At 44.0% G+C, this 16,305-nt stretch overlaps 1 protein-coding gene across 2 annotated transcripts in view; it reads right to left on the reverse strand.

Moving 5' to 3' along the window:
* ankrd13b (ankyrin repeat domain 13B) overlaps positions 1-16,261 on the reverse strand; it is a gene marked incomplete at both ends in the record, with an annotated part of 31,241 nt that extends 14,980 nt beyond the window's left edge. For both annotated transcript variants that reach the window (XM_079224767.1, XM_079224768.1), the window contains 4 exons: positions 265-310; positions 1,448-1,572; positions 2,879-3,014; positions 16,154-16,261. In XM_079224767.1, coding sequence (XP_079080893.1) covers positions 265-310; positions 1,448-1,572; positions 2,879-3,014; positions 16,154-16,261 — 415 coding nt within the window. The remainder of the gene's footprint in view (positions 1-264; positions 311-1,447; positions 1,573-2,878; positions 3,015-16,153) is intronic.
* Between the last annotated feature and the right edge of the window lie 44 nt (positions 16,262-16,305).

The raw sequence follows: 16,305 nt of genomic DNA on the forward strand, positions 1-16,305 counted from the left end.
ATACAATTAGTCACAAAACCGCTATGGAGACTAGTAGTGAAATAACATCCACTTGTGGTTTTTTAAAGCACTTTAGCTAAAACGCACACGCCGTTTAACTCTAAAACCAAAATCACAGACGTGCATTAAGTGTGTGAGCATCAGTGTCCAGTGCAATAGGAAGAGACAGGCCTCTTCCGCCCAAGAGGGAGATGATAACAGGATTAATTCGGACTGGTCGGTACATGACTGCTTCTCCTGCCTGGAATGAGAGACTGGACTCACCCCAGCTGGTGAACTCCCATTTCATCTCCACGTAGAAGTCCTGGGCCTGGACAGAAAGAGGAAGAGAGAGGAGGAAGACATCAGGGTGTGTGTGTGTGTGTGTGTGTGTGTGTGTGTGTGTGTGTGTGTGTGTGTGTATGTGTGTGTGTGTGTGTGTGTGTGTGTGTGTGTGTGTGTGTGTGTGTGTGTGTGTGGTGTGTGTGTGTGTGTGTGTGTGTGTGTGTGTGTGGGGCGGGTGGGAATATAGAGAGAAATTTGATGATGAAGATGATGAATCTAAAGATGGATAGACAGAAGGAATTGCAGTGATGCTGCTTCATTGTCTGTTCCAAAGACGGGGGGTTGGGGAGGCTGTGTGTGTGTGTGTGTGTGTGTGTGTGTGTGTGTGTGTGTGTGTGTGTGTGTGTGTGTGGGTTAATAATAGAAGTGATGGATGGAGGACAATTATGTGGATGGGAGCAGCAGCAGAGAAGTACGGTGTGCGATGGGCATGTGTGCTTGAGTGAGAGTATTCATTGTCAAAGTGCGAGGGTGTTGTGTCTACAATACAAGTATGCTAGAGTGTGTGTGTGTGTGTGTGTGTGTGTGTGTGTGTGTGTGTGTGTGTGTGTGTGTGTGTGTATTAGGGAGCCAGCTGGAGCAGATACACAGGCAGACAGACTGTGTGAAGGCAGTTCCCTGCATCTCTGCCACGGTTCTCTGCAGCTCTACCGCTGCAACTAGATCAGCTGCACCTCCGTGTTTTCATAACCGCCAACGTTCATCTGGTCCATCGGTGCTATTGTGCCTTTAAGCGTGGCACTCCATAACCCCCTTCAGGGGAACGCAATGACTCAAATCACACAGAGACGGAGGAGGGTTTTTGCAGCATTGAGATATTTGAGTGTATTCCCCTAGTTGGGTAGTACACAAAGTTATTAATACCTTCAGACAAACCAAGAATATTCTATCCTCAAACAAAGATGTTGAATATTCAAAAGAGTAATCTACATTTTAAATGAGTGCATCTCTGCTCAAAAACTCCCTTCATGTGCCTTTGTAGTTGCATGTCATGTTTTTGTGCCTGTGCTTACTGGCTTGTTTGTGCCTGTGCAGGTGTGTGTGGCCATGGATAGGAGTTGTTTTTTTCCTCAATGTGTGTGTGTGTGTGTTTGTGAGTGTGTGTGTGTGAGTAAATCCCCACTTGGCGCAGTTGCTCCAGCAGGACGGGGATGCCCGCCAGTCTCTTGGCAGTCCTCTGGTAGTCACGGTAACGGAGCACGAGACGCACCAACTCCGGATCTCTTGTACTCACGGCCTCCTGGAGAACTGAGAGAGAGAAAGAGAGAGAGAGAGAGAGAGAGAGAGAGAGAGAGAGAGAGAGAGAGAGAGTAAAACAGAGCCAGTCACTCAGACCTCATCTAAAATGTATGTCCATGAGCAAATTTAAGGGGGTGCAGCGAGGATTGACGAAAAAAACTGTAGGCCAAAGGAAAAGTTAGGACCAATTACGGGTCGCCACTTTGCTGTTAATCTTACACGCTGTTCTGCACTCGAACAATTAGGTAACAATTGAATTCCTCTCACTCTAACACCAAACCTGTGAGTAAAGGCTCAAACACACAGAAACAATCTACGACCTGCGGCTTCACCTCACGACACACAACACAGCAGTCAGATCAGAATAAAAAGAAATAAAAAGATGACATAACGATACTCTGCACCACAGACTCCCGGGAACAAGCGTGACAATAACAATGATTTGATTTTTATAGCAATTAACTCATCAAGACAAAAAGAGGCTGTGTGTTACATGTAGTGTCACACAAAAGAAACCCTCAGGACGAGGGTGGGAAATCAGCCAATATAATTTCAAGGTTAAAAAAGGAATTGATTTCATGCTTCATTAGTCTCCAACTGCCAGACCGCCACATTATATTTGCACAGTGCCGGCAGATAAGAGGAGTCTGGCAGAAGCCACCGCTGTTCTACGAAAGAGGTGGTGAAGGAAGAGCACCAGGGGCGGTCGTGTTTTTATAAAACAATCAAGAGGACCTCCTCAGCGTCAATGTAAAATAGAGCCAGTGGGAAATGATGTTGTGGACACCATTTTGCATTTGCATTTTGCATTGTTTGGTGCATGATAACTCACACCATATATTATCATAGTGCTCTTATTGTGACCAAGGGGACCACAACCACAACTTGAACTCTTGGGGTCCTCACTCATGCAGGACTATTCTTTAAGCCATTATTCACTCATAAAGCACATACTACATTCATAGTTAAGTATAAAACAGGTAATATCCATGTTAATTAGTGGTTACTTTGTGTTTTATTTATTGGTTACTAATGAAGATCGTGACTCTGGGCCAAATTGCGTGAAACCCCCATTAACGAGTGCAGCTCGCTTTCATGCTTATTTGCAATGACAGATACCGAAAGGAGTTCAAATGCATAACATTCATATCCTCTAAAGGAAGCAATTAAAAATATAAAAATGTTGTGGATTTTAATTCCTTTCATGGGAAATGTGGTCATAGGTTTTAACCACTGGTGTGCAATTTAAAACAACAATTGTTTCCACTATGGTCTAATTATCTCTCTCTTTTTTTTCTCTCTCTCTCTCACTCACCGGTCCATCCATTGCGGTTCTCCTTGCTAACATCAGCTCCGTGCTCCAGCAGGACCCTGGCACAGTCCAGGTGACCCAGCGTGACAGCCAGGTGGAGAGGAGTCCGACCACGAGGGTCCAGAGACTCTAAATCCGTCTGGATGGGAGGAGAAGGAGGAGGAAGAGGAGGAGAAAAGAAAAGAGAAGGAAGACAAATGAGAGAAATAAATAAATAAAAGGGAATAGTGGAAGTTAGCATGGAGGTGAGAGGAGCAGACAGAGAAGAAACTTTGGGTTAAATTGTGCATCATTGTAGTTCTCTTCCATCCCAGACAAGGGGTATGTCATCTTCACACTTATGTGAAGACGAGGATAGAGAGAAGGAAAGAGACACAGTGGCAGGTGTTAAGTGATCTGTCACCACTCCAACACGACTGGGTGTTACACTCGATACTTTTCACTACATGTGTCCCACGTGTTTTCTGGGCTGGATGGATTGGTTTTAGCACCCAGAGCTCTTTAAGCTGCCTTCTGTCATCCATGTGATCCTCCAGAAGGTTCTGGGAAGGTTTGTCAGTTTGAATCCCTGGCAGGGAAATGGGAACAAGGAGCACAGTTTTCAATGTGCCGTGCCATGTTCTGTCTTCCTCCGAACATGTGTAGCTGTCTGGCAACAACATCGATGAACAAAAAGCCTAATTAAAAGCTTAAGGCTTGACGTCGGCTCTCAGCTCCACTCTGGATTTAGAACAGCAACGAGATCTCATCTGTCAGCCATATTACATTTGTGTTATTCTGTAATATCATTCACTGTTTTTAAATCCCTCTCAGACATGTAAAAGCACACTTGGCAGACAGCCATGGATAATTTAAGATTCTCAGAATACTGACTCATTAATGTCTCTCGTTTTGGGTGTATCGTTAAATTAAACAACTTCATTTTTAAAGGGGGGTTATTGGTCTTTGCCAGGGCGAAAATAATGTCTAGTATGTCTAATTTTGAGCCCTAAAAAAAAAACATTCTCTTCTCTCGTCGAGTGCTAGCTGAAACGGGTGTCTGTAACTAAGACGATTAGCTTAGCTTAGCCTAGCATAAAGACTGGAAGCAGAAACAGCTAGCCAAAAGCTCCACCCAGCACCTCTAAAGCGTAACATATTACTCAGAGAGCATTTAGTGTGGTGTTAAATCAGAAAGACCTACACACTACTGTGACTTTTCTTCAATATATATCGAGGAGGGACAATGGAATGAATACAGAGTCACGGTTGGAAAGAAACCCTCTACTGCAGGCCGACAGGGTCACATGTCCTCATTGATCATGGAGACTGAGAATCCTACAAGTGTTTGCCTTGTGTCAAACATCAACACCTTATGAGGTATCATGTCTCTACGTCCAGTCGATTAAAAGGCCGTGCCGCTCTGCAGGAACTGCTCTCTCTCTCTGTGCTCCAGGCCGCTCTATGCACCACTGTTGTCCCTCTGCAGTGTGCTGCACTGATCTCAGGTCTGCCATCCAATTAAACCGATGCCGACAGCCACCATTATTCAAGAGCTAGGCTGATCCAAGGTCAGTATGTCAGTCCGTGGCAGGCTTGAATTCCAATTAAGGATTACCCTCGGAGATAAGTGACTCAGAATCGGCACTCTAATACAGACCTGAAGGAAGCTGTGGGACATTCTTTCGAGGAATAAAAATGGCAGTATTTGAAGAGCAATGTAAGGGTTTGAGGTTGTTTATGATTTATATATTTGATGTATTATAAAAATATATGGCTGAGTATGTGAATTTGGGGAAGAGAGAGACCTTATTGATCCACATAAATCCTTAAATCAAAGCAGTGCAGGCTGAGAAGATGAACTACGGGAGACTAGACAAAACAACTCAACAACTCAATATGAGGACGCTGCCCTGACTGTTTACTGTGCTCTGTGTATAATATCCTAATAAAAATGACTGACAGCTAGTGTCCAACTCAGGTTTGCTGCTGCGCTCTGAGCAGCACACATTGTGAGCAGAGCAGGAGAGACCAAGCAGTTACATTACTGCGGGTTTCTGTTGCTGGTATTTGCAAGGGAAATGAGGAAACCCGCACGGACGCACACAGACGCACGAAGAGTGTTCGCATTCAAATACAGACACAAAAATAAAACAGGCTTGCATAAAGCAGGACACTCTCAGGCTCTTAAAATGTTACATGACGTCACGGTTCGGTTTGTTAATGGGTGTCGTATCTCTGTGTGATCCCTAACCAGCCACGCTTTGGTTAACAGCTCTCTGCACTCCCCAGCTCTTTCCAAGGAAACCCTGAAGGGAAAGAGTACGAGTGAAACAGGCTGACAGACATATTTGTGGAAATTTCTATTGAAAGAAACTGCCCGTCAGCGACAACTGCAACGTGTAAGACACGAGAAGCTGGAGAAAGAGGCAGAATCATGAAAAGATTGCTGTGGCAAGCGTTGGCTCCGGCAAACAAAAGATATGGCAAAGGAGCGAGGAAAGAGAAAGAATGGAGGATGGAGGGAGAGAGACAACAACATGAGGGAATCCCTCAGGAGCCGTGCAGACTGGGGAATAGACGGAAGAAAGAGAGGCGTCGGCTCTGTTTGTGTGTGCTGGACAACGAACATGGTGTAACATGCAACTACAGCCACATGCAGTGCTGTGTGTGTGTGTGTGTGTGTGTGTGTGTGTGTGTGTGTTGTGTCTGTGTGTGTGTAACACAAGCAGTGTCTCAAAGGATAGTTGTGCATGGGCAGCACAAATATGAAAAACTGTCAGAGGGAGAAGAGTCTGAAGTGGAGTGTCCATCATTTAAACAACACAAGAGACAGTGGAAGCAAAATCCCACGCTGAATATTAATATTGAGTCTTTGAAAACATTTCCCGCCCAAGTGGAACATTTTTTTTTTTTTTTTTGGAAAGAAACCCCTCACATATTGTTGTCAGTACATAACAAAAAAAAGAGAGAAAGAAGAGAAAAACAGAGAGACAATAACAAAGCTGGTGGTGAAAGAAATAGATGAGAAGAAAAAGAAGAAAAAGAAAGAAAAGGAGCAACTCGGCTCTTCTTTCATTCACGTCTCCTTATGCCACTCGTGCTGTCTCACCGCTTTCATGATTTGCTCCCCCTTTGAGTGGCTGAGTGTAATGTCGGTGATTATCAGTTTAAGCTCATTTTACAGCTGCGCTTGATTTCAATGACTCTGGATGCAAGAGCTGGGTGGGAAATGCTGCGCGGAGGCACACGGGGAGCTGGAGAAGGAAGAGAGGAGAGGAGTGAAAGAGGGATGCTAATAAGGGCGAGGCTAAACGGGATCATGTGGAGACATAAAGAGTGGGGAGGTAAAGTCAAGAAAGGGTACAGTGAGGTGATCACAATGGAGGATGTAGGGGGCGACAGTTTGGAGAGAGGGCGCAGGATGCTGCCACAAAGCTGCGTGTGAAACACGTAACATGGGGCGACGGGGAAACAGCAGCGCAATCCACTCAAGTGTAGCCTCTGGAGCTGCTTTCACCTCTCTGCTCGACTACACCTGGTGCAGCTCCGGTCTCAGGCAAAAGAATAGGAGCGCCATGTCTACATGGCGTCTGTGATGAGGCCTCCTCAATCTAGATCAGCAGCTGTCCGTTTTCATTACATTGGTTGTGATGGCACTTTCGAGCGCTATCAGAAATGCAAAATGTAAAAAGCCAAAGCCTCAGTGATTAGCTGCGGTTCCTTTGGTTTAGTTTGCATCAAAAGCAGGAGGGGAAGAGAGAGAATGAAAGTGGTGAGATCAGAGTCAACGGAGCGCACAGACCGAGCCGCAATTTACACCGTGAACTCTACTACAACCGTTATTGATGGCTACAGCGACACGCTAAGCTATTCATTTAGCAGCGACACATTAACATTAGTGGCACACACACACGCACACACACACACACACACACACACACACACACACACACACACACACACACACACAGACACACGTGAAACTAAAGCATGATGAAGGACACCGAGTTCCCTTCCCCCATTAACAGAATAAGAGCTCTCTGGAGGAAATTGTTGTTTACAACTAATGGCTCATGTACTCACATGTCTCTCTCTCTCTCTCTCTCTCTCTCTCTCTCTCTCTCTGTCTTCATTTCCTACACCGACACACACACACCGACACACACACACACACCGACACACACACACACCGACACACTGGCCTTGTTTGACTTGTGGTTCTGCCGTTACTAGGGACATTATGTCATCGTTGCGCATCTCTTTCTGGCAAGCTGAAGTATTTTTTTTTGCTTTGTTTCTAATTGCCCAGTTCATGGTTTCCCGTGTTACAATGCCATCATTGATTAACTGACGTTAAAGCCATTAAAACAAGTATTATTGATATGGGCAAAGACTGATTACAGAGAGTGAGGAAGTGTACACAGAGAGTAAATCAAGCACTTGATCGCTCACATTATAAGGATGAGATGTATCACTAAGGCAGACAGCAGACATGTTAAATCGCCATAGTAGGAAAGGTGCTAACGTTCAAGGCGGCTCTGTTCTATTCAAGAGCCCCGATAAGCTACGGCACTGTGATAGAGAGCCAGCATGCACAATACCTGCACCCCAAACAGAAGCCGCTAAATGGAATTCAGCCATCAGTCATTATGTTATTTACACCTGTGCTTTTCCTATTGTTACAAGACAGATGTCTTCAGTGAAAACAAAGAATGAAAAGAAAAACAGATTACAGATTGTAAAGGCCTCCGAGGCAAATTTGTAATTTGTGATTTTGAGTGATACAAAATAAACTGAATGGAATTGAAAAAAGGCCAATCATGACAACAACCCTTTTCACAATGAATGTTTTCTCATCACAATCGCGATAACCAAATGCATTGAATATTTCTCTAAAGCAGATACAAAACTACACAGTATGTCTGATCCGGGACAGTCGTACTCACACAGTGCACTTTTGGGGTATTCTAGAACAATGGTTCTCAAATGGGGGTACGTGAGATTTGTAGAAAATATATTTAAAATTAGCATCCGTTCAAAAATCCTTTACAAATTGTTATTTAATAAGTATTCAATAAAATATAAGTGTAAGTTCATAAACTAAATTGTATGTATTCTATATTAAATCAGACACTGATGGCACAGCGCTGTGAATTACATATTTCTTTCAACACAAAAATGCTTTGCGTTGGTTAGGGGGTACTTGGCTGAAGAAAATATTTCACAGTGGATACATCACTGAAAAAAGGTAGAGAACCACTGTTCTTCAAAATGCATTGTAATATTTTTGCTGAGAGGTAAGATGAGCATGATGATTGATTGATAGCACTGTACTGTGAATATGAATTTACAGCCAGCCGCCCTTTAGCTTAATTTAGCCTCTAACCCCTAAAGCTCACTGGTTGATTAATCCTCAGCCCATATCTAGGTCTCATAATCAAACTCTTTACTAATTATCCTCTCCTTCCGCTTTCCTCTCTCAGTTGCAATTGCGTTCCAATTTTGCTCTTCCCTCAATAGTGAACTCAGTGGAGGTTGCATTATTGATAAGCATCTCTATCTGTGGCATCTGCTCCTTCTCTCACTTCCCCTCCCTTTCTCCCTCCCTCCCTCTTTCTCTCCCCCATCTCTCCCTCGCTCAGTGTGTGCCTGGCCTGATGCAGCTTGGCAGGTACTTAGGCTGACATCAATCTTTCATACAAACACCACACACACACACACACACACACACACACACACACACACACACACACACACACACACACACACACACACACACACACACAAACTGTGCATATACTGTACAGAAAGCCTTCCCAAAATGTTTGTGCATGGGGCGCAGAGGAGCAGGGGGTGTCTCTGGGAGGGAGGAGAATAAAAATAACTTTTCCTCCCCCACCCCGCCTCCCTTCTCGCTCCTCTGTGATTCTACATGCGGCGGAGACTTTGACGAACGCGACACTGCCATGAATCCCTGATCCATTTTCTTCGGGGCACTGCTTGAGGATTAAAAGGACCAGACCTGCGTCACAGATATTGAACAGAACAAATGTTGATTATGAGCCCATGAAGAGTAACAAAAAACCTCTCCCCAAGTCTCACGCTCATCTTAACACGGCCATTATTTCCACTTGTGCAGGTGCATTGGAGCCCTGTGAAATCAAGCAGTAGAAATAAGACAAAATGTACCAAATCATTAATGAAAACGACCAGAATGGCCTACATTCCAGCAAATGTACTTTCTCTGTTTCAATGCGCTTAATTCAGTTTCCCGTCCTCGGCAATCTTGACCAGACAGATAAGCGGACAGACAGAAAGAGATGGAGACAGATACAGACAGAGACAGTGCCTGCTGTTGGACCTGTCAGAATGGCAACAGAAGAGTTTCTCTGACGTTGATCTGAAAATGATGACACCTATTTGTTGCAGTGAGCTGGCAGACCTCACCAAAGCGTGAGGAAAGACGTTCAGCGCGACACAAGGACTGGTTCTCACTCCTCGCACTCACAGATGGGGAAAGCAAATCTTTTCTGCTTGAGGCAGACATCGCATACGCTGTAAAAGAGCATAGTCACATAATGTAGCGGCTGTAGCCTATTGGCGTGAAACCTTGTGTGTGTGTGTGTGTGTTTTATGGAGTAATTTAAGGAAATCCATTGACATCAACCATGTCTTACTGAAGACATGGTTGATCTTAGGCCTGAGCTGATAATGAAATCAGAGGAAATGTTTTTTCTCTCAGACATTTAGCATTTAACTGGCAGAAAAGTAAGTACAGGTATATCACGCTGGCCTAAAATGTATTTGCTTACAATTATTGGTACTCAGTGCAATGGTTATGCATAAACGAGTTGTAACAACATAGCTAGTATTTCTCCCTGAAAGCAAAAACAAAAGTCACCTTATTGATTTACGGTGTTCCACGACCGGAAATTGTTCAAATCTGTCGGTAAAAATAGAAATAAAAATGACTTACAGGCCTCCCGTTCAGGTTTCACTACCTCTTCACTACCACGGTCCCAAATGACATCAATAATATTACAGCTGCTGCCACTAGCTGCTCTTGAGAGATACTTGAACTTTGCCAGCTGGGACGGCAGCAAACCAGCAGAGTCCTGCAGAGTGGAGGTTGCAGGCAAAAGATGGCATCAAAAAGATGGATAAATAGCATCATCCATGAATCCAGCAGATTGGACAAATCCCATAGTATAATATTGTGCCTTGAAGGGTTTTTTATGAATGGTGGGACTTTTTGACAATCTGTGAGGAGGTTGAAGGTGATCTATTGTTCCAGTTCTAAAAAGCTGCATTGTACCATGGCACGTTGGGCCTGTAAACCCTCCAGTATTTATATCAGTCCTGTATAGACTTTTTACAGGGTGGCTTAGCTGTATGACTTCCTGGAAATTAAATCTGCATCACCAAGTGCTTTATTTAGATTTGGACACCCAACCCCATCGGACACTGATCCCACTGTCCATACAATATTGTAATAGCACATCAACTACAACAACCACACAACACTGACTGAATACCTTAGAACTCCCTTGGTGCCGTGCCATCACAGAACTATTGAACTTGACTGGAAATTTACCTTTGCATTAACATCGACCCTCCAGACTCTACCGACACTGACCTCTGCATGGATGACATGCTCCCTCGGCCTTGGGTGAATGCTGGCTGGCTGACCAACAAATAAAGATGAATACAGCGCCAAAGACCGAGAGTCAAACATGGTGGTTGAAATATTGAGACGTGGGGATACTATGTCTATTACAAAGGATCGGTAACACAGGGATGAAGATAAAATGGCCGCATCTAGATGGGGACCCAATGGCGAAACTCTCAGGTGACTCGCTGGCCGACGACCTATCTTAACCTCACCCATCTCGCCAGAGTTTCTCAAATGGAGGCTTACCATCTAGCTGACCTTAACCATTCAAGGTCAATGCCTTACCTCAACCAAAACGAGGGTTGCCAGAGAAATACTGGAGGCAAACTGGCAGAAAGGACTCAATGACCCTGAAAATAATGTCTGATCCTTCCTTGGACTTCGAACCAGGAATATTTGATGTCCAGCACTGATGACTTGAATATCTATTGTCACCATTGTTTGTGTCACGTGTGCCACCCTGTCTGTTTGCACGGGTCTTTACTTCCAGGTGCAATCTCCTATGATCTATTATGTAGGCCTATTTGTTTCCATTCCTCACCACCTCCATTTCTTTCTATCCCATCTTTTCATCATTCAATTAGCAATCCTCCTTTCCTCTTTGCCTATAACTGCTGACCTAGCTCCATCTCTCTCTCTCTCTCTCGTTGTTTAAGTGCTTTCAGCAGCTTAACTAAATCTGACCCCAACCCAGTCCTATAGCCTCTCTTTGTGGCTTCGCTGCGCTGCAATTAGGACTTGGTGTTTCATTACACTGATGAACGTAAGACGGGTGAAGGTGGGGTTGATAGCTGGATGGTAGAAGGTACAGAGAAAGGGAGGGCACTGGGGCATAGAAGCTATGAAGGCAAAGTGGTTGGATGTGATTAGAGGAAACAGGGAGAAGCAGGCTGAGAAGAGAAGAGAAGAGAAGGAGGATATGTGAAAGCAGATAGAAGATGCAGATGGTTGGCATAAAGATTCAATGACAACCCGTGAGATTTCATTTACGGCTCCGTTCCCTCGCGCCAGCCACCCAGCATACGATTTTATAAAGCTGATTTAATATTAGCACCTTGCTGAGGGCTCTATAATCAAACCACGCACTGTGAAAGCGGGAGCAGGGGTCAGACACGGAGTCACAGGGAGGACAAGAAATTGCAATGAGCAGAGCTCTTTGCTATTTCCTGCCTCCGTCTTGAGATAGACCATCACCCTCTTCGTGGCTCTGTTCTTCTTCAATCACCCTGTGCTTTAACGACTGTTGCAACCCAGATGGACTCTGTTCATGGTCAAAATCTGTCATTATTTTCCTCTCCACCTTCACTCCCTTCTTCACCTTGTTTGCGCCTCAGTCAGCCAATGTGAACTCCTTGCTTTCACTATTTCACATCTCTTTACCGGCTGTTTTTTCTCTCCTTCATATCAACTTTGTTTTTATGAATCTGGCGACCACAGCTAAAAATGTATCTCTCATCACTTCCTTTACCCGCCCACCCTCTGCCGATTTTACTACTCCTCATCTCCGTCTTTCCCTTTGTACTCCTCTCTGTGGTCAGCTGTGAGTCCCTGGCATTTACTCAACCGCTCCTCCTGTTACTATGGTTTGTTTCCTCTCTCTGGCTTTGCGTCGTAACATCGATATTCGACATACCAATTATTCCACTGTAGCCTGCTGTGGCAGCGTTTCTGCTCTCCTCACTCACTCGCAAATACAATCTGTTACATGCTGCTCATAGAAGATTTGGCCAGCATAGATGTGTCTCTACATACAGTTGTCCAGTTTCATACCGCAGTATTGGGGAAAAGGATTTTTTTTTTTTTACTTCATCAAGCAGCCATTTGTTGCATTATTGTGCTGGAAGGAAATACGACTGTGATCAGAAAGAGTGCCGGATATTTCATGCATGGAAAAATGAAATTACTCTCATCATTTCACCAAAAGAATGGGCAGGCTTTTTAAAAAAGCTCCGATATGGAGCCGGCTGTAGATTACCTTTATTTGACTGTGGCGTGAAGCATTACACGGTCCTTCTACAGCTGAGTGGGTACTGAATTCATCAGAGACCGACATCACCACTATCATGCAATATCTGCACACATAATCAGCATGGCCATTATGTGATGTCACATGATATATCACAATGCACCGTATTGTGAATATACTATGCATATTATGAATATGTATTTCTAATGTTCTTCTTCGTCTACATGCTTCCCCAGTCTTTATCTGTCATGGCTGATGCTCACAATAGAAATGTCTCTCTGCAAGTGGATCATGAAGTCAATTTAGTCTGCCAGGTGTATCTGTGTATCTCAAGTGGATGTGAGATATCTCTGTCAGCCATCCAAAGAGAATATGTTCAATAAAACCAGTCAATGCATTGGGACACAATGTCCCAATTATGCACGGCAGGCAGGCCAACTATGGCTGGTACGTACTGTACTTGGCCAGGTAATATTGGAGTCTTGGTTTACTAGAGTGGACCTTTCAGCAGCTGCAGAGAAATTAACAATTGACATATTAAGGGGAGTTAACTTTGTTCATTAGTCCTGCAACATTCAACTTCCATCACTTGCCTGTAGCTATAAAAACAAAACAAATCTTTGACCTGACCAGAGCAATAAGAGTCCTACAGTTATACAAAAGACTTCTTGACACCTGTCATCGCCATCACACGTGTGTATGTACATGTGTGTGTGTGACTGGCAGAAGATTGGGGTTGGAGCAAGGGTCTGTGTGTGTGTGCTGTCCTAGCTTAAGCAGCACTGGGCATTTTGAAGACATTTACTCTATGACGTAAAGTGGATGTCAAACAAATTTCAGGATGTGATGCTGACAGTATACTAAATGAATTAGGGTTGTAAAATGTAAAATGTTTGACTATGCAAAAAAAAGCACTGCGTTGGATAACACATGCAAAGCCATGATGCATATTACATGTGCATGAACCCACATACTGATACAAACACACACAAAAGCAGGAGAGCAAGAGATGCAGAGGTCGTTTCAATAGTTGCAGTTTTAGACTGAGCAGAACCTCATTACCATTAAGATGGGAACAGGAGTAGAAAGAAGTGAAGCTCCTTTTCAGTTGTTTACTACCTGCCTCCTCACAACTTGCTCTGATCTACCTTTAAACACAGATAGCTGAGAACTGAGGTTTAGGGTCTTGGAGAGTGCCTCTGGAGCTGGCATGAAAAGAGAATAATGGTTGTTGTAAAAAGTGGAGAAACAAAAAAATCTCCTATTTACTACCTTTCTCCCTCGTTTCTATTTCATTTGTCATTCTTTTGAAAGCATTGAACAGCTTTAAAGCCGAAAAAACAATAGAACCTAGGGAATCCAATATAGTCAAGAAGCCAGGCAATTCATTGAAACATATAGTGTGTGTGTGTGTGTGTGTGTGTGTGTGCGTGTGTAGGCTTATAGGTTTACATTTTGCATAGATTTAAGGTCTTACAGTGTTCATGTTACATACAGTTTCTACTGTGGTGAACAACATTACATAATATATCCCAAAAAAATGTGCCATGATGGATCTACAAGCACACAGACGAGGGTGTCTAATCAAAGCTTTACTGAGAATCAACATCTAATCTTTTTTGATTCTGAACACTTCGGTGTGTGAGAGGTTCATCGTATTTGTATTCGTTCTTGCACAAGGAGCACAAAGCAGTCTTGTAGTATACGTTTACGATCAAATATGAGGTCCTGGGTTCAAATGCACAGCAGAGGAGCAATAACATTTGCATCATATAATATTTATAGATACAAGGGTTCCTGAAAAATGAATGACAATGGGGCTACGAGGACTCACTTAAAGTGTCTCTGTGTAACCCAAACATGGCAAAAGTTTCTACTTTCAAATGGCTGCCAATCCATCCAATAATTTTGACTTGTCAGACATTGTAACCGCTGGACTGAACGACTGACTGCCCTGACATGATCACCGTTTGAGTCACTACTGGCTCAAAACAGATCCTTGTGCCTGTTGGACCTTTACATTTGATAATGATATTTAAACCAAAGCACCAATGAAGAGTCATCTGTTCATTCCAATACAGTGTTGAGCCAGCAGGGGATGAACATGTGCATTCAACAACTGCAAAGCGACATAAGTTTGAAAAAGGTTTTGTTGTCTCATCTGCCTCAAGGAGACCAGCTTTCCTTTCAAGGAAAGACGTGCTGGCGTTACCTCAGACATTGACTTGACTAGTAGAGGTCTTAGTTCATTCTTAGAGCCACTTCCCTGGGAGGTGTATTCAGTTTGGACATTTATCTCCCAAAAGTCATAATTATGGTCTATGATTAAATGGTAACGTCACTTGCATGCTCTCCTGTGAATGTAAAGATTGTGGGAAACCATCTGATCAGCTGTCTTTGGGGCACTAGCGGGCCATTTTGGTTGTAAAGGAAAAGCTTACAGGCTCGTGATTTTGTAACCACGAGAAGGCAAGAGTGTGTGTGTGTGTGTGTGTGTGTGTGTGTGTGTGTGTGTGTGTGTGTGTGTGTGTGTGTGTGTGTGTGTGTGTGTGTGTGCGCGCATGTGTGTGGAAGTGTGGCGTCTCAATGCATGATGCATGCACTCAGATTTCTGTTCGGTTGCTAACCTGGAGAGCATCTCTTATATAATGGCAAAGCGCTTCAGTGCATTTACAAAAGAAAATAACTGAATTTGTATGCATGCTCCTGCTCTCTCTCACACACAAACACACAAACTCACCAGTGTGTATCTTATTATATTATGGAGTTCCTTACCATAAGCTGAAGTACTTCAATTTTACCAGTGGGTGAAATAATTTGCTATGCTTTTGATTAGAACAAACGTCTTCTCTGGGTGCATAACCCAATACCTTAATGCTTCTAATATTGTTTCTACTAGTGGTAGTGGTTGGCCACTGGTCGCTCACATGCTCAGTATCTGCATTGTCTTACCCACTCAAAAATGGTGTGTGTGTGTGTGTGTGTGTGTGTGTGTGTGTGTGTGTGTGTGTGTGTGTGTGTGTGTGTGTGTGTGTGTGTGTGTGGAGGGGTGGAAAGCTACAATCTTGAGCTAGAACACGCAATATTGCTGCTTATACACAGGCATAAAGCCCACCTGACAAGCCAAACGCACTCTCTCTCTCTCTCTCTCTTTCACACTCTCACTCACACACACACACACACACACACACACACACACACACACACACACACACACACACACACACACACACACACACACACACACACTGCAACACCATCAGGGTCAGCAACTACAGTCATTTGCAGTTTTTTTCTTCCTCGGAATAAACTCCAGTTCAACTTCCCCATTTTTTATAAATAGATATTTCACACCGCGATGCAGCAAAGAACACAGATCCTTGCCAAACATAAAGTGTGTCGTGTCACTCTGTGAGTTCAATGTGAATGACTTAAAGATAATATGTGTGGATGATATTATCCACACGTGTCCCCCCCTCCACCCCACTGATGACAATTGACTGCGCTATTCCCAGTTATTGAGCAGGTTCTTGAACGAGGCATCTGCCACCTATTCCAGTAGATCTCTGGACCCGCACCCATCCAGACGCGCATAATGAAGACACAGGCCCCCGTGTCTGAGGAGGAGAGGGGCGTTAATCGCTCGTCGCCGTCTCACCTGCTCGTTCGCTGCCAGCTCCTTCTCCAGCTGTCGGTGTTTGTTGTGCCACACCAAATAGTGGACAGGATACCGACTCTTCTCCGGAGTTTTCTTAGCAGAAATCATCCTCGGATCATAGCTTGCAACCACCCCCTCTCCTCTTTCTTCTC

The sequence above is a fragment of the Taurulus bubalis genome (assembly GCF_910589615.1).
Source record: "Taurulus bubalis genome assembly, chromosome: 10".
NCBI lineage: Eukaryota > Metazoa > Chordata > Actinopteri > Perciformes > Cottidae > Taurulus > Taurulus bubalis.